At 40.9% G+C, this 22,482-nt stretch overlaps 2 protein-coding genes across 2 annotated transcripts in view; both read right to left on the minus strand.

Moving 5' to 3' along the window:
• The window catches only part of LOC124045702 (death-inducer obliterator 1-like), a 29,892-nt gene extending 27,719 nt beyond the window's left edge, over positions 1–2,173 (minus strand). Inside the window, 4 exon segments of the mRNA XM_046365239.1 lie at positions 562–748; positions 971–1,210; positions 1,384–1,609; positions 1,803–2,173. Coding sequence (XP_046221195.1) covers positions 562–748; positions 971–1,210; positions 1,384–1,609; positions 1,803–1,999 — 850 coding nt within the window. The 5' untranslated portion in view covers positions 2,000–2,173.
• A 31-nt stretch (positions 2,174–2,204) lies between these two features.
• Positions 2,205–21,502, minus strand: LOC124046848 (death-inducer obliterator 1-like). The gene is made up of 3 exons (XM_046367639.1): positions 21,432–21,502; positions 2,958–3,019; positions 2,205–2,815 (listed from the first exon to the last, which is right to left on the minus strand). Exons 2-3 carry the CDS (start codon positions 3,010–3,012, stop codon positions 2,205–2,207), a joined length of 666 nt encoding a protein of 221 aa, XP_046223595.1. The 5' UTR covers positions 3,013–3,019; positions 21,432–21,502.
• Between the last annotated feature and the right edge of the window lie 980 nt (positions 21,503–22,482).

Genomic DNA, 22,482 nt, shown 5'->3' on the forward strand with positions numbered 1-22,482 from the left:
AGTGTTTTTTTATCTGAACAACTTGTGTACCCTATTTTATTTTTTAAAACATACTTCCACTGTATTTCCTAACAAAGAAAACATTTTTTTAAAGACAGACTCACCTAATTTCAGCCTGTAGCTTGTAGTTATGTTGTTGCCATGTAAGGCTGTCAAGTGAACTAACGTACCGGTTTCAATATTTGTCAAATCAAAACATTGGCAACTATTAAAATATTGACTGTAGAAAGATGGTGGTATTGAAGTAGAAGCGTCTCAACCAGACTATAATAAACGTTCTACCATTTGGGAACTGAGGACATTTCATTTGGATTGTTAATTGGTTTGGTTTCTGTTCTTTTTCAACGTTTCCTGTTCAACTAGTTGAAGGAAAACATTTTATAAAGTTGCCAAAATGTGTACACTTACCCATTGCTGATGACCCCTGCAAATAACCTTGTCTCCCTACACCTACAGATTGTGGATGGTATAGGTAACATTATAGCTAGTGTCTGATGAATGCCAACTGAGTGAAAGTATTCTGTATGTGTTGGATATGCATGTGCTGTGAGTGATACATACTCGACTTGTAAAACATAGGTGATTCTATGGATGTGGCCTGTACTGCAGTGAGACTAGGGTCACAGGATAAGGTAGATGTAGATGTGTCAGCTTCCTTGTCCTCAACTTCTTCAGCCTCCTCTTCCTCACCCTCCTCTTCGGGCCGCTCTGCCAACAACCTCTGGGGCATCCTAGCTGACCTCTGACCCTGAGGTCAAAATATTCAGAGAGGTCGACATCAGCTTATTTGGGGTTAAATGTACTCATACTATGTGAGTGACTGTGTCAGGTGTCAGCTTTATCCATTTCAAAAGGTAACAATCTCAACATACAATCTTCACCAAAACAAAACAAGGACAACATGCAGAAGAAGAAAAAAAATCTTAGGCAGTCTCTTAACCAAAACAACCTATTTTGAACCACGGGTTACCTTAGGGCCGAGTTTGGCTACTGCTCTCCTCTGTGGGCGTTGCTTGGTTTTAGTCTCTTTGGAGTTGGAGAGCGTCTTCATAGTGGCAGCCGCGTGCCGCAGGATGCAGTCTGTGCCGCAGTAAACGGAGTCGGGCAGGGCGTGCTTACTGCACCCTGAGCCGATGCACTGGGGTAGGGAACCGTCCAACTCCATCTCAGCCTCAGCAACCATCTCTGTCACCTCCTGCACCACAGCCTCCTAGGACCAGACTCACGTCAGCACACATCTCAAACATGCAAATAAACACCATGGTTAAAATGTAGTCAAGTTTGTGCCGTACAAAGCAAGGAAAGCCATATAACACCACAAACTACAATTTATTTCCTTGCTTGCTAGCAAAGGAATCAGTGTTTTTTTGTCATTGTTCTCACCTCGCTGGCCTGCTCCTCATGTACAATCTCCTCCTCCCCCGAGTAGGGCAGTGTCAGGCAGTCAGGGGAGCTCTGCTGGGGGTCTGGCTGGCTCTGGCTCTTGTTGGTGCAGGTGGCGCAGATCCAGTCTCGTCCACTCCTCTCAAGCTTTCGGCCTTGAATCTCGCTGACGCCAACGCAGTCGCCATGGAACCACTCCAGACAATTGTCGCAGGAGATCATGAACCTGGATAAGGAATCAGAAGAGCAATAAGAAAATGTCAGCTAAAGAACAACAACTAAAATCAATAACCACAGACAATTTAGAAATAGACGTGTGGCAGATGGAAAGTGCCGAGACGTAGAGTTGCTAAACCAAAAACATACGGCTTGCTTGTTTTCACAGATGAATACCATCCAGGACAATGCTACACACATACCTTTTGTTGTGCCTCTGTCGACAGATGCAGTAAAGGGCATGGGGGTTGTAGCCCTCACTATCCGATATGCTAGAATACTCCGACTTTTCTTCCTCGATCCTCTCCTCCTCTTCCACCTCGTCCTTTGCCTCTGTTACATTATCATTTTGGCTAGCCTTTTCTTCTGTTGTTTCTGGATCAGACTCAAGAGGAGGCATAGAGTCTGAGCTCGACTGTTGAGAAGGAGAAGGGCTTTGAGACTCTACCACAACCTTCTCAGGACTCCTCTCCCTTTCCTCCTGAGGCTGATGCACCTGCTGCGGTTCCAACTCATTTACAAAAATAACCTCCTCTTCATCCGCAGTGCTCGACTCTGGCTCTACACCCCTCCCCCTCCCACGCCCCCTACCTCTACCACGTCCTCTACCTCTCCCTCTCCCTCTTCCCCTCCCCCTCCCTCTGACCCCCTCCCCTGGACTCCCCTCTCCCCCTAGTGCTCAGCCGCTCCTGGAGCTGCTTCAGGGTCAGCTCATCACTGTCCTCCTCAATACTGGAGGCAACTTCCACGACCCTACTAGCCCCATAGCTAGGGGCAGCCATAGTTTGGGCAGGAGCAGTCATGGGCATGTAGTCCTCCTCCTTCTCCCCAAGTAGAGAAAAAGCAGTGCCAAATGCAGATCCAAAGTCCTGCCAAGAGGTGGGATCTAAGCTGCCACCTGGGCAGGGCTCTTGGGTATCTGAGGAAGGCTCTGTGTCCATTGGAATTGGGGAGGCCGTTCCAGAGTACTCCAGGTCGGCTGGGACGCTTCTTCTCCCCCCTCGCCCACGTCTTGAATAGGTCTTGGCTGGGCGGCCTCTGCCCCGACGTGTGGGTAGGGGTGGAGATTCTGGATCTTCAATCTCATCCAATCCCACAAACTCTCTTCTGGCAACCGTGGTCCGCCTGAAGCCCCAGGTCTTTTTGAACTCGCTGATGGTCGGCCTAGCACTCCTCTCGGCCCCCTCCACCCGCTCTGCATCTATTCTGTGCTCCTCTACACCAAGAAGAACAGCAAGGATAGAAAAACAATGACAGAAAATGTATCATCATCTCCATCCAATCGCATTATTTGGACAGCTAACGCACAGTCCATTACATTAAGACTAAAAGGGGAAGGAAAATAGTTAAGGTAATACCTGTATCAGTGCCAGTAATGTCATGGATCTCATTGATATCCATAAAGCCCTCCATGGTAGACCTGTCAAATTAAGAAATACAAATGTTATCCAATCTACCAGAAATGCTGTTGATTGAAATGAAGCACATTTACACTTCGAGAGACTTGAAGAGCAGTCCATCACTTTGCATTAATCGTTAAGTCCATTGACACATGGGTGCGTCAGTATAGGTAACAAAACATCCCAATCAAAATCTGTCAGTTTAAGCTAGACATATCAGTCTTGCATGGGCTGCGTCTCAATTCAACACATCCACCGATGTCGGCCTTCCGCATCTGCGGTGGAAGGTGGGCAAGCTACAGTGGTGTTTGTCAGACCATGAGACATCCTGAAAATAGGTCTTCTCACAAAAACGTATGTAGCGTCAGAACGGTTTGGCCAACAAACTAATATGGAAAATAGATTATCACGATGGTATTCTCCGTTTTGCTCTATAAACATCACGGGACTCATCTGAAATCAGTAATTGATGTGACAACATCTGTTTGTAGCATCCGTACCGTATAGGATACAAACTAACGGAATCCCACTGTGGAAAGGGGAGACTCCAACGAACACGATGTTCATCGTTTTGCTTCACAACACCTACAATTGTCACAGGACTTGTCTGACTGTAATCAGTACCAGTTTTAAAACAATTAATGGAAGTATAAAAAGGTAGTTAGAGTGCCCCACCCACAAAAAGTAAATATTTTCCTTAGCTTTCTTATATCTCCTAGATATACAGTTGAAGTCGGAAGTTTACATACACTTAGGTTGGAGTCATTAAAACTCGATTTTCAACCACTGCACAAATTTCTTGTTAACAAACTATAGTTTTGGCAAGTCGATTAGGACATCTACTTTGGGCATGACAAGGAATTTTTCCAACAATTGCTTACAGATTAGTTCACAAATAATTAACTGTTATCACAATTTCAGTGTGTCAGAAATGTACATACACTAAGTTGACTGTGCCTTTAAACAGCTTGGAAAAATCCAGAAAATTATGTCATGGCTTTTGAAGCTTCTAATAGCCTAATTGAAATCATTTGTGTCAATTGGAGGTGTACCTGTAGATGTATTTCAAGGCCTACCTTCAAACTCAGTGCCTCTCTGCTCAACGTCATGGGAAAATCAAAAGAAATCGGCCAAGACCTCAGAAAAAAGAATCGTAGACCTCCAAGTCTGGTTATAAGCGATTTCCAAACGCAATGTACAAACGCCTGAAGGTACCACATTCATCTGTACAAACAATAGTATGCTAGTATAAACACCATGGGACCAAGCAGCAGTCATAACGCTCAGGAAGGAGACACGTTCTGTCTCCTAGAGATGAACGAACTTTGGTGCGAAAAGTGCAAATCAATCCCAGAACAGCAGCAAAGTACCTTGTGAAGATGCTGGAGGAAACAGGGACAAAAGTATCTATGTCCACAGTAAAACGAGTCCTACATCGACATAACCTGAAAGCAAGGAAGAAGCCAAAACCGCCAGAATACAGTTTGCAACTACACATGGGGACAAAGATCATACTTTTTGGAGAAATCTCTTCTGGTCTGATGAAACAAAAATAGAACTGTTTGGCCATATGTTTGGAGGAAAAGGGGGGATGCTTGCAAGCCGAAGAACACCATCCCATCCGTGAAGCACAGGGGTGGCAGCATCATGAGGCAGGAAAATTATGTGGATATTTTAAAGCAACATCTCAAGACATCAGTCAGGAAGTTAAAGCTTGGTCACAAATGGGTCTTCCAAATGAACATACTTCCAAAGTTGTGGCAAATTGCCTTAAGGACAACAAAGTCAAGGTATTGGAGTGGCCATCACAAATCCCTGACCTCAATCCTATAGAACATTTGTGTGGGCAGAACTGAAAAAACGTGTGCGAGCAAGGAAGCCTACAAACCTGACTCAGTTACACCAGCTCTATCAGGAGGAATGGGCAAAAATTCACCCAACTTATTGTAGGAAGCCTGTGGTAGGCTACCCGCAACATTTGACCCAAGTTAAACAATTTAAAGGCAATGCTACCAAATACTAATTGAGTGTATGAAAACTTCTGACCCACTGGGAATGTGATGAAATAAATAAAAGCTGAAATAAATCACTACTATTATTTTGACATTTCACATTCTTAAACTTAAGTGGTGATCCTAACTGACCTAAGACAGGGAATATTTACTAGGATTACATGTCAGGAATTGTGAAAAACTGAGTTTAAATGTATTTGGCTAAGGTGTATGTAAACTTCCGACTTCAACTGTATGTGATAAGGAGGTGAAGATTTCCCAGTGGGCTGACAACCCTGTTTTTGAGAAATGAAAATCAGGTTCCAGTAACCCTACATAGAGTAGAGCAATTCTCTCAAGTGTCATGTTTGGTTTTGAATATTGCAAAATGTGAAATTTTACCAATATTTAGCACTTAAAAACACAGTGAGTCCTGGAATTTCTGTAAACGATGTTGTAACCTACTACTTAGGTGTCAAAATTAAATGTATTTGGCTAAGGTGTATGTAAACCTCTGACTTCAACTGTAAGAAAGACATTTTTTTAATGTAAAAAATGTGTTGTACTTTTATTTAACTAGGCAAGTCAGTTAACAAATTCTTATTTATAATGATGGCCTGTCCTGGTAAAACCTGGGCAACACTGGGCCAATATGGGACTCCCAATCATGGCCGGTTGTGATACAGCCTGGATTCGAACAAGGGACTGTAATGACGCCTCTTGGACTGAGATGCAGTGCCTTAGACCGCTTCGTCACTCGGGAGACCCGAATTAGCCACCCATGGCAAAGTAACAGACACATCTCAACATAAACTGTTCATAGGAGACTGCGTGAATCAGGCTTTCATGGTCGAATTGCTGCAAAGAAACCACGAATGCCTTCAGATTTATTTTTAGGACTGCCTGTTTTGCCATTTCTGAATGTGTTATTCAATGCTATGGGCTATATTAGTAAAGGCCAAACTCAATATTTTTTTTTATAAATTTTTGAATTTTACCCCTTTTTCGTGGTATCCAATTGTTTTAGTAGCTACAATTTTGTCTCACCGCTACAACTCCCGTATGGGCTCGGGAGAGACGAAGGTTGAATGTCATGCATCCTCCGATACACAACCCAACCAAGCCGCACTGCTTCTTAACACAGCGCGCATCCAACCGGAAGCCAGCCGCACCAATGTGTCGGAGGAAACACCGTGCACCTGGCAACCTTGGTTAGCGCGCACTGCGCCTGGCTCGCCACAGGAGTCGCTGGTGCGCGATGAGACAAGTATATCCCTACCGGCCAAACCCTCCCTAACCCGGTGACGCTAGGCCAATTGTGCGTCGCCCCACGGACCTCCCGGTCGCGACCGGTTACGACAGAGCCTGGGCGCGAACTCAGTCTCTGGTGGCACAGCTAGCGCTGCAGTACAGAGCCCTTAACCACTGCGCCACCCGGGAGGATAAACTCAATATTTTATCAAATAAAAAATATACACAGTCCCAGTCGAAAGTTGACACACCTACTCATGTTCTCTTTATTTTTTACTATTTTGTACATTGTAGAATAATAGTAAAGACATCAAAACTATGAAATAACACATATAGAATCATGTAGTAACCAAAAATGTGTTAAACAAATCAAAAATATATTTTTGATTTTAGACACTTCAAAGTAGCCACCCTTTGCCTTGATTCCAGCTTTGTACACTCTTGGCATTCTCTCAACCAGCTTCATGAGGTAGTCACTTGGAATGCATTTCAATTAACAGGTGTGTCTTGTTGAAAATGTCTTTGTGGAATTTCTTTACATCTTAATGCATTTGAGACAATCAGTTGTGGAAATTAGTGATGCACCGATATGACAATTTTGTCCGATACCTGATATTTCCCTTGCCAAAAAAAACAATACAGATAACCGATTTTAAAAACGTTAAGCATTCTAGTTAGAGGTCGACCGATTATGATTTTTCAATGTCGATGTCGAACATGAGAATATATTGAAGCTGGTGGTTCAATTTAACATGAATCATCAATATTCCCAGCAAGAAGTTTTAGGCTGTAGTTAATATAGCACGTGTCAACTATCTCTCTACACCATTTCTATTTCATATAACTTTGACTATTGGATGTTGTTTTAGGCACTTTAGTATTGCCAGCCTAATCTCGGGAGTTGATAGGCTTGAAGTCATAAACAGTGCTGTGCTTCAAGCATTGCTAAGAGCTGCGGTAAAGTGCAGTTTGAATGCTTACGAGCCTGCTGCTGCCTACCACTGCTCAGTCTGCTCCCTACCACCGCTCAGTGCTTTATCAAATATCAAATCATAGATTTAATTATAATATAATAAATAAACAGAAATTCGAGCCTTTGGTCATTAATATGGTCAAATCCGGAAACTATAATTTAAAAAATAATAATTTTATTCTTTCATTGAAATACGGAACTGTTTCGAAATTTATCGAACGGGTGGCAACCCTAAGTCTAGATATTGCTGTTACATTACACAACCTTCAATGTTATGTCATAATTATGTAAAATTCTGGCAAATTAATTACGGTCTTTGTTAGGAAGAAATGGTCTTCACAGTTTGCAAAGAGCCAGGCGGCCCAAACTGCTGCATATACCATGACTCTGCTTGCACTGAACGCAAGAGAAGTGACACAAATTTCCTAAATAATACTGCCTGCTAACATGGATTTATTTTAACTAAATATGCAGGTTTAAAAATATATAATTCTGTGTATTGATTTTAAGAAGGGCATTGGTGTTCATGGTTAGGTACATTTGTGCAACAATTGTGCTTTTTTCGTGAATGTGCTTTTGTTAAATCATCACCAGTTTGGCGAAGTTGAAGTAGGCTGTGATTCGATGGTAAATTAACAGGCACTGCTTTGATTATATGCAACACAGGACAAGCTAGTTAACCTAGTAATATATCAACCATGTGTAGTTAACTCGTGATTCTGTGAAGATTGATTGTTTTCAATAAGTTAAGTTTAATGCTAGCTAGCAACTTACCTTGGCTCCTTGCAGCCACAAGGTCCTTCTGATGCTGCACACGTGTAACAGGTGGTCAGCCTGCCATGCAATCTCCTTGTGGATTGTTTTGTAATCGGCCGTTATCGTCATCCAAAATGGCCGATTACTGAAAACTTGAAATCGGCCATAATTAAATCGGCCATCATTCACTTATTTGCTATGCTGGTTTGCTGTTCATTTGTTCAGTTGTTTAATTCTCAACCAGCATTTCTATGGACCGCCATTTGGGTCTTTGCGTGTCAAAAAATATACTATTTGACATGTCAAAAGACCCTACTTGTCGTGTCAAGAATCAAAACGATTCATCGATACGTGTTCTATGATGCTGGTAAAGTTGTCTCGCGAAACTACAGTGCTGGTCATGAAAAAAATAGCTAGCTCATGGACACAATCAATGTTCTTCCCCAAAAACATAGCAAAACGACAATCTGTTTCAGTAGCTATAGTTCGCTAGATTACTAAACTCAGCCAAAATAAATTGTCCTCTCGCTGTCAACTGTATTTATTTTCAGAAAAAAATAAAGTGTAAATATTTGTATGAACATAAAATTAAACATCGGAGACATAAACTGAACAAGTTTCACAGACATGTGACTAACAGAAATTGAATAATGTGTCCCTGAACAAAGCCCGTATCTGGTGTGGCCACCAGCTGCATTAAGTACTGCAGTGAATCTCCTCCTCATGGACTGTAACAGATTTACCAGTTCTTGCTGTGAGATGTTACCCCACTCGTCCACCAAGGTACCTGCAAGCTCCCGGACATTTCAGGGGTGAATGGCCCTAGCCCTCACCCTGCGATCCAACAGGTCAAAGACGTGCTCAATGGGATTGAGATCCGGACTCTTCGCTGGCCATGGCAGAACACTGGCATTTCTGTCTTGCAGGAAATAATGCACAGAACGAGCAGTATGGCTGATGGCATTGTCATGCTGGAGGGTCATGTCTGGATGAGCCTGCAGGAAGGGTACCACATGAGGGAGGTGGTGGTCTTCCCTGTAACGCACAGCGTTGAGATTTCCTGCAATGACTACAAGCTCAGTCCGATGATGCTGTGACACACCACCCCAGACCATGACGGACCCTCCCCCTCCAAAACGATCCCGCTCCAGAGTACAGGCCTCGGTGTAACGCTCATTCCTTCGACGATAAACACGAATCCGACCATCACCCCGGGGGAGACAAAACTGCTACCCATCAATGAAGAGCACTTTTTGCCAGTCCTGTCTGGTCCAGCGACGGTGGGTTTGTGCCCATAGGCGACGTTGTTGCTGGTGATGTCTGGTGAGGACCTGCCTTAACACAGGCCTACAAGCACTCAGTCCAGCGTCTCTAGGCCTATTGCGGACAATCTAAGCACTAATAGAGTGATTGTGTGTTCCTGGTGTAACTCGGGCAGTTGTTGTTGCCATCCTGTACCTGTCCCGCAAGTGTGATGTTCGGATGTACCGATCCTCTGCAGGTGTTGTTACACGTGGTCTGCCACTGCGAGGGCGATCAGCTGTCCATCCTGTCTCCCTGTATCCCTATCTAAGGCGTCTCACATTGCAATTTATTGCCCTGGCCACATCTGCAGTTCTCATGCCTCAGGCACGTTCACGCAGTTGAACAGTTGAACATCTTTCTTTCTGTGTTTTTCCAGAGTCAGTAGAAAGGCCTCTTTAGTGTCCTAAGTTTTCATTACTGTGACCTTAATTGCCTACCGTCTGTAAGCTGTAAACAGCTAGCTATTTATTTTTATGAACTGAAGTTCAATTTCAATAGGCAAACAACAAGTGGCAACCTAGCTAATACTTACAAGGATTCCTTAATCATTGCTAAGAATAATGAAAATGACTGCAGTTTCTACTGGTCATTGTTTTCAGGCTGGTTGTATTGGAGCTAGGTACCAAGCTAAAGCTAGCTACCTCAGAAGTCGCGGTCGAACAAATGATGCTTTATTACCAACGCGGTATTGTAAACACATCGTTCATGGCCGGTGTTTGCTGACTTTGTTGTACAGCTTTTGACAGTGCTACTGCATATTTTTTGACACGCAAAGACCCATATGGACTGTTGGAAACGCATTCCAGGTGAAGCTGGTTGAGAGAATGCCAAGACTGCACAAAGCTGGCATCAAGGCAAAGGGTGGCTTCTTTTTTCGTTATTACATCATTGCATTGTGTTATTTCATAGTTTTGATGTGTTCACTATTATTCACCAATGTAGGAAGCAGTAAACCATTAAGTAAAAGCTTTGAGTAGCTGTGTCCAAACTTTTGACTGGTACTGAATATATCTAAAGGGGTCCTTAAATTAAAAAATAAAATAAATAAATAGCTACCATCTTTAAATAACCGCCTGTGAAATCACATCACCTGACGTAAATAACGGACAGTAGCTCACTACATGACGCTTGCTAACACTGGGCCTACCTGAGCCCATAGAAATATAATTAATCATTCTAGTTCACTGGCTGGGCCGCACTAACGCCCTGTACCAGTTATACACAAGCCAAGTATGCATCTAGCTCGTAGACAAGACTATGAGCATTATGTCATGTCATGACTAGAAAGAGACATCATTTGGGTGTTCAAAAACCGTGCATCCCCCCATGTCCATAACATCAAACAACGACCATTTCTGATCAAGTATTCATCCCGTAGAAAATGTGAATTTCAAGCAGGACTTGCTGTTTACTACAGAGGCTTGTAAATTAGACATACAGTTAATCTGGTGTAACTCGGGCAGTTGTTGTTGCCATCCTGTACCTGTCCCACAAGTGTGATGTTCGGATGTACCGATCCTCTGCAGGTGTTGTTACACGTGGTCTGCCACTGCGAGGGCGATCAGCTGTCCATCCGGTCTCCCTGTATCCCTATCTAAGGCATCTCACAGTACGGACATTGCAATTTATTGCCCTGGCCACATCTGCAGTTCTCATGCCTCAGGCACGTTCACGCAGTTGAACATCTTTCTTTTGGTGTTTTTCAGAGTCAGTAGAAAGGCCTCTTTAGTGTCCTAAGTTTTCATTACTGTGACCTTAATTGCCTACCGTCTGTAAGCTGTACACAGCTAGCTATTTATTTTTATGAACTGAAGTTCAATTTCAATAGGCAAACAACAAGTGGCAACCTAGCTAATACTTACAAGGATTCCTAAATCATTGCTAAGAATAATGAAAATGACTGCAGTTTCTACTGGTCATTGTTTTCAGGCTGGTTGTATTGGTGCTAGGTACCAAGCTAAAGCTAGCTACCTCAGAAGTCGCGGTCGAACAAATTATGCTTTATTACCAACGCGGTATTGTAATGACATTGTGCATGGCCGTTGTTTGCTGACTTTGTTGTACAGCTTTTGACAGGGCTACTGTATATTTTTTGACACACAAAGAACCATACGGAGTTCTATAGTATGTATGTCATGATGCTAATAGCAGTGACGCTATTACTGTGTAACTCCGGTAGGGCAACATCTGAAAAATAGCGCACTTGGTAGTGTTAACCGGTGCTCGACCAGTCTGCGAAAACCAACATCACCCACAACAGAAAACGTTTGATTTTCAAGGGCAATGAATTCCATTATCTTGGCTTTAATGGATTTCGCCTTTGAGTTGTCTCGCTGAAATGTTGTTACTCTTGTTTTCAAATGTCTGCTTGACTTGTTGACTGCTCGATCCACAAAGCATACATTGTGGGCTAGTTTAGGAATGCTGTGTTGCACTTACAGCCTAAAATTTTACTTGGCGTCATTACGTCATGTACCTTCGTTATATAGGTATGCACGTCAGCTTGACATCGATTTTGCACATCGGCCAATACCGATGTTGACATTTTTAGCTAATATCGTCTGATTCTGATATGTTCACCGATATATTGTGCATCCCAAGTGGAAATCTGTCCTTTGGTCTTATGAGTCCAAATTTGAGATTTTTGGTTCCAGAATAGGTGGATGTAGAATAGGTGAACGGATGATCTCTGCTTGTGTCGTTTCCACTGTGAAGCATGGAGGGGGGTGTGTGATGGTGCTTTGCTGGTGACACTAAGTGATTTATTTAGAATTCATGGCACACTTAACCAGCATGGCTACCGCAGCATTCTGCAGCGATACACCATCCAATCTGGTTTGCACTTAGTGGGACTGTCATTTGTTTTTCAACAGGACAATGACCCAACACACCTCCAGGCTGTTTAAGGGCTATTTGACCAAGGAGAGTGATGGAGTTGACCCAGCCTCCTCAACCACCTGACCTCAAACCAGTTGAGATGGTTTGGGATGAGTTGGACCAGAGTGAAAGAAAAGCAGTCAACAAGTGCTCAGCATATATGGGAACTCCTTCAAGACTGTTGGAAACACATTCCAGGTGAAGCTGGTTGAGAGAATGCCAAGACTGTGCAAAGCTGGCATCAAGGCAAAGGGTGGCTACTTTTTTTGTTACTACATCATTGCATTGTGTTATTTCATAGTTTTGATGTGTTCACTATTATTCACCAATGTAGGAAACAGTAAACCATTAAGTAAAAGCTTTGAGTAGCTGTGTCCAAACTTTTGACTGGTACTGAATATATCTAAAGGGGTCCTTAAATTAAAAAATAAAATAAATAAATAGCTACCATCTTTAATGTCATCAACAAAATTGCTTCCAACACTCTACTCAGCAAACTGGATGCAGTTTATCACAGTGCCATCCGTTTTGTCACTAAAGCACCTTATACTACCCACCACTGCGACTTGTATGCTCTAGTCGCCAGACCCACTGGCTCCAGGCCATCTACAAGGCAATGCTAGGTAAAGCTCCACCTTATCTCAGTTCACTGGTCACGATGGCAACACCCATCCATAGTACGCGCTCCAGCAGGTGTATCTCACTGATCATCCCTAAAGCCAACACCTCATTCGGCCGCCTTTAGTTCCAGTACTCTGCTGCCTGTGACTGGAACGAATTGCAAAAATTGCTGAAGTTGGAGACTTATCTCCCTCACCAACTTCAAACATCAGCTATCTGAGCAGCTAACCGATCGCTGCAGCTGTACATAATCTATTGGTAAATAGCCCACCCATTTTCACCTACCTCATCCCCACAGTTTTTATTTACTTTTCTGCTCTTTTGCACACCAATATCTCTCTCTACCTGTACATGATCATCTGATCATTTATCACTCCAGTGTTAATCTGCAAAATTGTAGTTATTTGCCTACCTCCTCATGCCTTTTGCACACAGTGTATATAGACTATTTTTTTCTGTGTTATTGACTTGTTTATTGTTTACTCCATGTGTAACTCTGTGTTGTCTGTTTACACTGCTATGCTTTATCTTGGCCAGGTCGCAGTTGCAAATGAGAACTTGTTCTCAACTAGCCTACCTGGTTAAATAATGGTGGGGGGGAGAAAACGAAGAAAAAAAACGCCTGTGAAATCACATCACCTGATGTAAATAACGGACAGTAGCTCACTACATGACGCTTGCTAACACTGGGCCTACCTGAGCCCATAGAAATATAATTAATCATTCTAGTTCACTGGCTGGGCCGCACTAACGCCCTGTACCAGAGTTATACACAAGCCAAGTTTGAATTCAGAATCAGACAAGCATTAAAAAAAAGCTGCATCTAGCTCGTAGACAAGACTATGAGCATTATGTCATGTCATGACTAGAAAGAGACATCACTTGGGTGTTCAAAAACCGTGCATCCCCCCCATGTCCATAACATCAAACAACGACCATTTCTCTGATCAAGTATTCCTCCCTCATTCATCCCGTAGAAAATGTGAATTTCAAGCAGGACTTGCTGTTTACTACAGAGGCTTGTAAATTAGACATACAGTTAATTTTAGAAGTTGTGTTGTTAACACTGACACCGCAAAAATGAAGATTAATGAAGTCCACCACTGAAATATTACATTACTGCCACTGAATGAAATCATCAATGTAGGTATGTAGCTAGCTAACGCTTTATCTAGTGACTAAAACACAAGTAGGCCGTTTTAAAAAACTAGACTAGACACCCTCCCCCCACCTAGCAAGCTAGCTAACAAGCTAACGTTAACTTCAGCTCGTGGAATGTTTGCACTAACGTTAGCAACCTAGCTTGCTAGCCAAGCGGCGTGTGTAGTGGTATTATATATAGCAGTATAACTACAAACCATTATTGATACAAAATAAAATTAAAATAACATACTTGCTAGCAAGCCTACCTGGCGTTAGCTAGTTAACTGGCCTATGCTATTCACAGGGTCAAGGAGCCTTACCGCGTGACAATGTTTTAATGTAATTTAATTTGGCTAGCTTGCGTCTAACTAACTGTTGTTGTAAAATATAATTGTATTAATAAATCTTACGATATTCTTTTAAACAATAGCTAGCTACCTTACTGGTTATCCAGTTGTGTTCTGTCGTAGGAAAATGTCTACACAGCCTTCCATTTTGTCTTCTCCTCCACTGTGTTGTTGCGTTCACGACAACTTGGAACTACGAAATCTCCGACCTACGACCTCAGTGTGTTCAAGACAACTGGGACCGCGGAAAAAAACGAGCAACGACTTGTAATTTTTTTTTGAACGGTCATCCAAATCGAAATTTATGCTGCGTTCATAACCAAGTGGGAAGGTGATAATAACCAGTTGTGAAGTTGTAAATACAAGTTGAATGCATTCACATGCTTTGAAATCCATGAGAAACATGATTGGCTAATGGCAAATACGCTGTGTCAACCATAAACTAAAAGTACAGCGAGGGGTGAAATAAGTATAGCCAATTATAAGTGTAATGTCTTAGCAGATTATAAGAAAAGGCAATCTGTTAAACATCTACTGTTACAGGAAACTCACTCTACATCTAAAGATGAAGTTGCATGAAAAAAAGACTGGGGTGGTGAAATCATTTTCTGTCATGGACAAAGGAACTCAAAAAAGGTAATGATACTAATTAACAATGATTTCGATCTGAATGTGTAAACTGTCAGGAAAGATCCGCAAGGAAGATGATTTGGCTTATGGCTGAAAGGCCTGGAGGAAAAGAGATTGAGCCTTTTTTTGTGCTATTTTTGCATATTGAAGACATTTAATGTTTCGGAAATGGGGGAGAGTAGTGCGGACGAAGTGGAGGAAATTGAGAAACAGTTGGTGAAGCAACAGTTGTGCTGGAATGCCAACAATATGGATGTCAGTTCTGATTGTATAGAGCGGGAGGATGAGGGTCAAGGACCAGAATGATAGTGGAAAGACATAGAAAGAAGAGAGATCATTATACAGAAAGCCATAGAGCATCTAGTAGAGAAAGCATAAAGAGGGCCAATGAAGCAAAAGTAATAATGTGTTGCAGTGGAAAGTGGTGATAGTGTTTGATGAGACAACAGGGCCTCATTTACACCAAATCTGACCAACTAATGCCGCAGAGAAAGAGGTAGATGAAGTCAAATTAGCTCGGTTCATTGGAAATGGTAGATTGTTAATATTTTTTGCTTTGTAGCCAGGCTCATCAAGAGAAGATTCTGAAAATGGAAAAGCTTAATGGGAAGAAGATTAAAAACCTTGTCCCTGGTGCAAATATGCGTAATAAAGGGCAGCCTGACAGCCTCGAACACCAGAAAGGGGGAGTGGAAGCAGGTGTGACAACATCACTGAGTATCACTCTTCATATTTTCAGGCATGCTAGTGGCTGCATCATGTTATGGGTATGCTTGTCATCGGCAAGGACTAGGGAGTTTTTTAGAATAAAAAGAAGCAGACAGCACAGACAAAATACTACAGGAAAAACTGTTTTAATCTTCTTTCCAACAGACACTGGGAGACAAATTCACCTTTCAGCAGGACAATGACCTACATCACAAGATGACTTTGAATGTTCTTTAGTGGCCTAGTTGCAGTTTTGACACAGCTTGAAAATCTATAGCAAGACTTGACAATTGCTTTCGAGCAATGATCAACAAACAACATGACAGAGCTTGAACAATTTAAATAAGAATAATGGTCAAATATTGTACAATCCAGATGTGCAAAGCTCTTGGACTTACCCCAAAAGACAAAGCTTTTATAGCTACCAAAGGTGTTTCTAGCATGTATTGTCTCAGGGGGGTGAATTCAAATCCAATCAAATTAAACTTTAATTGTCACATGTCCCGAATACAACAAGTGTAGACTTTACCATGAAATGATTACTTACGAGTCCTTAAAACAACAGTGTAGTTCAAGAATAGATAAGAAAATATTTACCAAGTAGACAACAAAAAAAGTTAGATTTTTTTTATTTTTAAGTAGCACAATAGGAATAACAATAATAACGAGGCTATATACAAGGGGCACCGGTACCGAGTCAGTGTGCGGGGGTACAGGTTAGTTGAGGTAATTTGTATATGTAGGTGGGGGTGAAAAGTGCAAATCAATCCCAGAACAACAGCATAGGACCTTGTGAAGATGCTGGAGGAAACGGGTACAAATATATCTATATCCACAGTAAAGGGAGTCCTGTATCGATATAACCTGAATGGCCGCTCAACAAGGAAGAAGCCACTGCTCCAAAACCGTCATTAAAAAAGTCAGACTACGGTTTGCAACTGCATATGGGGACAAAGATCATACGTTTCGGAGAAATGTCCTCTGGTCTGATGAAACAAAACTAGAACTGTTTGGCCATAATGACCATCGTTACATTTGGAGGAAAAAGGGGGAGGCTTGCAAGCCGAAGAACACCATCCAAACCGTGAAGCACGGGGGTGGCAGCATCATGTTGTGGGGGTGCTTTGCTGAAGGAAGGACTGGTGCACTTCACAAAATAAATGGCATCATGAGGAAGGAAAATTATGTGGATATATTGAAGCACCATCTCAAGACATCAGTCAGGAAGTTAACGCTTGGTCGCAAATGGGTCTTCCAAATGGACAATGACCCCAAGCATACTTCCAAAGTTGTGGCAAAATGGCTTAAAGACAACAAAGTGAAGGTATTGGAGTGGCCATCACAAAGCCCTGACCTCAATCCTATAGAAAATGTGTGGGCAGAACTGAAAAAGTGTGTGCAAGCAAGGTCTACAAACCTGACTCAGTTACACCAGCTCTGTCAGGAGGAATGGGCCAACATTCACCCAACTTATTGTGGGAAGCTTGTGGAAGGCAACCCAAAACGTTTGACCAAAGTTAAACAATTTCAAGGCAATGCTACCAAATACTAATTGAGTGTATGTAAACTTCTGACCCAGTGGGAATGTGATGAAAGAAATAAAAGCTGAAATAAATCATTCTCTCTACTATTATTCTGACATTTCACAATCTTAAAATAAAGTAGGGATCCTTAATCGCCCATAGACAGGGAATTTTTACTTGGATTAAATGTCAGGAATTGTGAAAAACTGAGTTTAAAAGTATTTGGCTAAGGTGTATGTAAACTTCTGACTTCAATTGTCTGTGATAAGGAGGTGAAGATTTCCCAGTTAGCTGACGATACAACCCTGTTTTTGAGAAATGAAAATCAGGTTCCAGTAACCCTACATACAGTAGAGCAATTCTCTCAAGTGTCACGTTTGGTTTTGAATATTGCAAAATGTGAAATTTTACCACTTAAAGCACTTTTAGCACTTAAAGACACAATGAGTCCTGAAATTTCTGTCAACGATGTTGTAACCTACTCAAAATTACCCGAAATACTAATGAAATTAAAGATATTAATGTCAATTCCTTAATTAAATCTATAGAAAATACATTTTATTCATGGTTGGCAAGAGATGTATCTATTCAGGGTAGAGTTCTCCTGTTAAAGGCAGAGGGTTTATTCAAACTTCTTATCTTTTTACCTCTTTAGAGATTCCCAAGTTTACATGTACCACTCTCGACAAATTATTATTCCATTTAATTTGGAAAAATAAGCTACAAAAGATCAGAAAGAATGTTGTTACCAACAAGATTTGTGATGGTGGTGTAAATGTTTTAGATTTTACACTGTTTAATCAGACTACAAAAGTGAACTGGATGAAGAAGTATCTAAAAAACACTACTGTTTATTTTCCAGAAAATTGTGGGGCTTAATTTTTTACTCCAATGCCCTTATGCTGTGGTTAAAATTCCTGGTTATATTTGCAACATTTCCAAAACAAGCTCTAATGTGCTGGTCCTTGATATTCAAGCACAACTTCTCTCCATATAAATGTTTTATTTGGAATAACGGTGATGTTAGATATAGAAATAAAACCTTATTTTTCCATTTTTAGTTTTCCAATTACATCTTTGGTTAGTCAACTTATAAATGATAATGGTAATCTTAATATGTACAATGAATTATTAGCCAAATATAGCTTTGTTATGTTGTGTAAGGAATATGGCATTTTAAAGAAAGCTATTCCCAATGGAATCTTTACTTTACTGAAGGATCGATCAAGCTTTTCATTATATGTACTAAGTTGTGTAGAAATGAATGGCATCAATGTATTAGAAATGTAAGAACAATTTAGACAGGAAGTTTACCCCTGCTGCAAGTTTCCAATGGGCATCATCATTTTATGTGAAATGACAGCATGGGTGGACTAATTAACATAAATATTTGTTTACTAATAAAGTAAGAAAAGTCTCTTTCAAGATCCTTCACAGATGTTATCCTTGTAATAGTCTTATTTCTAAATATGTAATTAATGTTGAAAATGAATGCAGCTTTTGTGATTGTTTGCATATTGAAATATTTTGGACTGATAGGAAAATATATATTAGTGATAAGATGGGTAAACCTATAAGCAATAACATCTTTGGTAGTGGCTGCCAATAAATGGTGAATTTGTTTATTTTATTGGGAAAAATGTTCATCCATAAAATTAATTTCATGGGGGGGAAAAAATGTTTCAATACAATATTACATAACATCTCTAAAATAAAGAAAAAGCTAATTATCAAAGAAGTGTCTACATTATTTGTGACCGACCGATTTGGTCTTATGCAGCAAAATTTGAAACAGTGTTTTTTACATTGGATAAAATTAGAGACACAACAGAGCTAGAAAATGGAATATCATACACCACAACAATGGGAAAGTAATTCTGCTTTGAAAGTTTAATAACTTTTGAGAAAATGACCCTTAAATGTTTTGGTAAACCTACTGAAGAGCTATTCTTTGTCTACACCCATTCAGCATCTTTTACACCCTCTTAAGCCTTATCCCCACCCATCTCTTTAAGGATTTACATGTGAGCCCATGTACTAAACAACCAAAGCTTTCAAGTCTAAAGGCTGGTTTATACTACGTCTATCGACAGTTGTCGCAGTGACATCATAAACATTCTATTGTCGTCAGACATCAAAGTTGTCGTTGTCGTTATGAAAAAGTATAATCACAAAAACTATTGCCTGCATGACATCGGCAGCACTGGTGGTCCAAAATAGCATAACTAGTGTTATTTCAATACCAATAAACCCACCCATTTAAAAATTATTGTAGTTTATGTCAATCTAGCAAACCAGGTAACTAAAAGCAACTTTCTAAACAATGTTTCAGTTAGTTTCTAGCTTGTTAGCCAGCTAGCTAATGTTAAGTTAGCTGGCTAGCCAGTTCAAATAATGACAATATTTTATAGTTGACAACGTCTTCACTTCAGCTCATTTGTCTTCTTTATTACGTAAAAATAAACTCACAACAAGATCATTATTTACAAGTTAATGGCAAGGCAATTACAGAAAATAGCTTACGGTTGTGACTGTTGTGACAAAATTAAAGCAAGGCATTTTACCAGAGAATTTTAGAACCTGGACACTGTCTCGTTGGCCTAACGTTATAACCTAATTTGAACCACATTGTTAGCCCACAAAATGTTATGTGTTATTACATACAGCCGGGAAGAACTATTGGGTATCAGAACGGCGGTAACTCACCAGTATTACCAGGGAGACATCAGAGATTGTAAACATACTCGGCTTCATGGAAACATGGAAGAAGAAGGGGGGGAGGAGGGGGGGTGGTGGTGTGTGTTTCATGATTACCGACTCATGGTGTAATTGTAATAACATACAGAAACTCAACTCCTCAACTCAACTCCACCGGAACTAGAATACCTCACAATCAAATGCCGACCGTATTATCTCCCAAGAGAATTCTCTTCGGTTATTGTCACAGCTGTGTATATCCCCCTCAAGCCGATACTATGACGGCCCTCAAGGAACTTGATTTTATTTTTTTATTTTTTTACCTTTATTTTACTAGGCAAGTCAGTTAAGAACAAAATCTTATTTTCAATGATGGCCTAGGAACAGTGGGTTAACTGCCTGTTCAGGGGCAGATTTTGTACCTTGTCAGCTCAGGGATTTGAACTTGCAACCTTTCGGTTAACTAGTCCAATGCTCTAACCACTAGGCTACCCTGCCGCCACAACTTCACACAAGCATTTCGCTGCACCCGCAATATCATCTGCTAAACACGTGTATGTGACAAATAAAATGTGATTTTATTTAATCCCAACTCATTATGTTACTACCCTGCATGAATCTTCAGGTTAGCTAGCCAACCAGGTTCAATGTTAGCAAGCTAGCTAACATTAGGCTATAACTAGCAATGCAAATGACTCTGAGATACAAATAATATTACTACACAGATCATACACGTAACGTTAACTAGCGAGACAGCCAGCTAACGTTAGCTAGCTAGCGAACAGTATGCTTTAACTTGAAATGAAAACGGCTTTCTGACAAATTTAGGAACTTACTATATCTGTAAATGTCCAAATTTATCAAAATGTAATTTTTTTGTGTCTCTCTGGATTTATTGTATTTTGGGGGGTATTTTGTTATGTTTGATATTTGTATATTGTTTTGTACAATGTTCGAGCTATGCATCATTTTATTTTCTCACAAAAAAAAGAGTAATTTACCAGTTGAACAACTGAATTGTTTCCTGTCATATGTGGTAAATACCATCTTCCCACTTGGTTATGAACGAGTTGTTATTATCAATGAAAATACATTTATTCAAAAATACAAGGTAGACGGGAAGAGGCAAGTCTGTCAGACCATTCTAGCCAATGAGAGAACAGACAGGCAATGTTTTCCACTAGTTACCACAGCCACAAAGTTAAAATAATCAACATTCATCATAACAAAAATGTGCCTTTTGGTTTAATTTAAGGTCTGGGTTAGGAATAAGGTTAGCAGTGTGGTTACGGTTTGGGTTAGGTTTAAAATCACATTTTAAGAAGATACGTTGTAGACTTCTACAGGGGGTTATTACTTTGTGGCTGTGGTAACTAGTGACGACCAGGCACAACACCGATATTAAGTGTTTTTTCTCAAAGTTGCCGGTATGTCATGTGTCCTACTTATATCAGTACACTCGTAACAACCTAATCATTACGAAACTTCTACTCGATCAAATAATCCACACGTAGCAAATAAGCCATTACATTGTTTGTTAACCAAATTCGACACTGTCTCATTGACCTCCATACAAAAAGTATTCGCTTGGTGAGCGGAAAAAACGCTACCTGCTGGAGAAGACAGCTTTTGGGCAGTTATCCCTCTTGTTTCGCCTCTTCCTCTCTTCATGAGCGCTCAATCAAGCTCCAGCTCTTGAGATGGAAAGAAGTCGCGCGAGAAGTACGCACAATGCTCGCGAGGTCAATGGTGTGTGAAAGGCATGGACAAAGACTTTTTAAACTATACCAAGATAGACCATAGCCTGTCGTTTCCAATGGAAACAGATGAGTCATAGTGGCCAGAACAAGCAAGGAGGTGGGAAGAACCAAGCAAGAGATAGCGAGATCGGCCCGTGCTAGCATATATCCGCATATTTTCGTTAGGGAACGCCAACGCTGTGAAGTGCGCGTGTGCAATAACTCATTTCGCCTTTTCACTCCTTCTAAACAACGCACTTTTTTTTTACAAATTTGGCAAAGGCTAAAGGCTACAAAACTTAGTCCACTCTGTTCATAACATATTATAGTTTTGGGATCAGAAAACTGTATTGAGATCAAATGTTTCATCGATGAGAATATGTGCAGAATGTAGGAGAAAATCGATCTCCTTCCATCTTCTCCCACTGCAGGCCCCTGAGCTTACTCTCACTACCATATTTGGTATTGAATGGAAACGTCAAGCAGATGCTTCATATTTATACATCCAGTGAAATATCTGTCTTATTGTTCTATTTGTGGCATAGAGCTAGGACTCATCTTTGTATCTGCCATTATAGGGTCTGTGATACCATGGTCAATGCCATAGAGCAGTGAGGAGGAGGAGCTCTGCGTGTCCGGAAGTAATTTAGCCATTCATTGTAGTCATTGTGCTCCATAGAGTGGCTATTTTCAAAAGTTTTCATGTGTCAATTAACTCGTGACATTCCTGGATTACTCATTATATTAATCAAGTTTAATTTAATCAACAGATAAGACAGTCCGTTGAAAAAATATTGTCTAGAGTAGCCTCAACAGCACCCTGTAGGGTAGTGGCCATGGTATAGGCAGGGGACATCTAGATTCCGTCCTCCTCTGGGTACATTGACTTCAATTCAAAACCTACGACGCACATGGTTCTCAC

Source organism: Oncorhynchus gorbuscha, linkage group LG10 (assembly GCF_021184085.1).
Source record: "Oncorhynchus gorbuscha isolate QuinsamMale2020 ecotype Even-year linkage group LG10, OgorEven_v1.0, whole genome shotgun sequence".
NCBI classification, from domain to species: domain Eukaryota; kingdom Metazoa; phylum Chordata; class Actinopteri; order Salmoniformes; family Salmonidae; genus Oncorhynchus; species Oncorhynchus gorbuscha.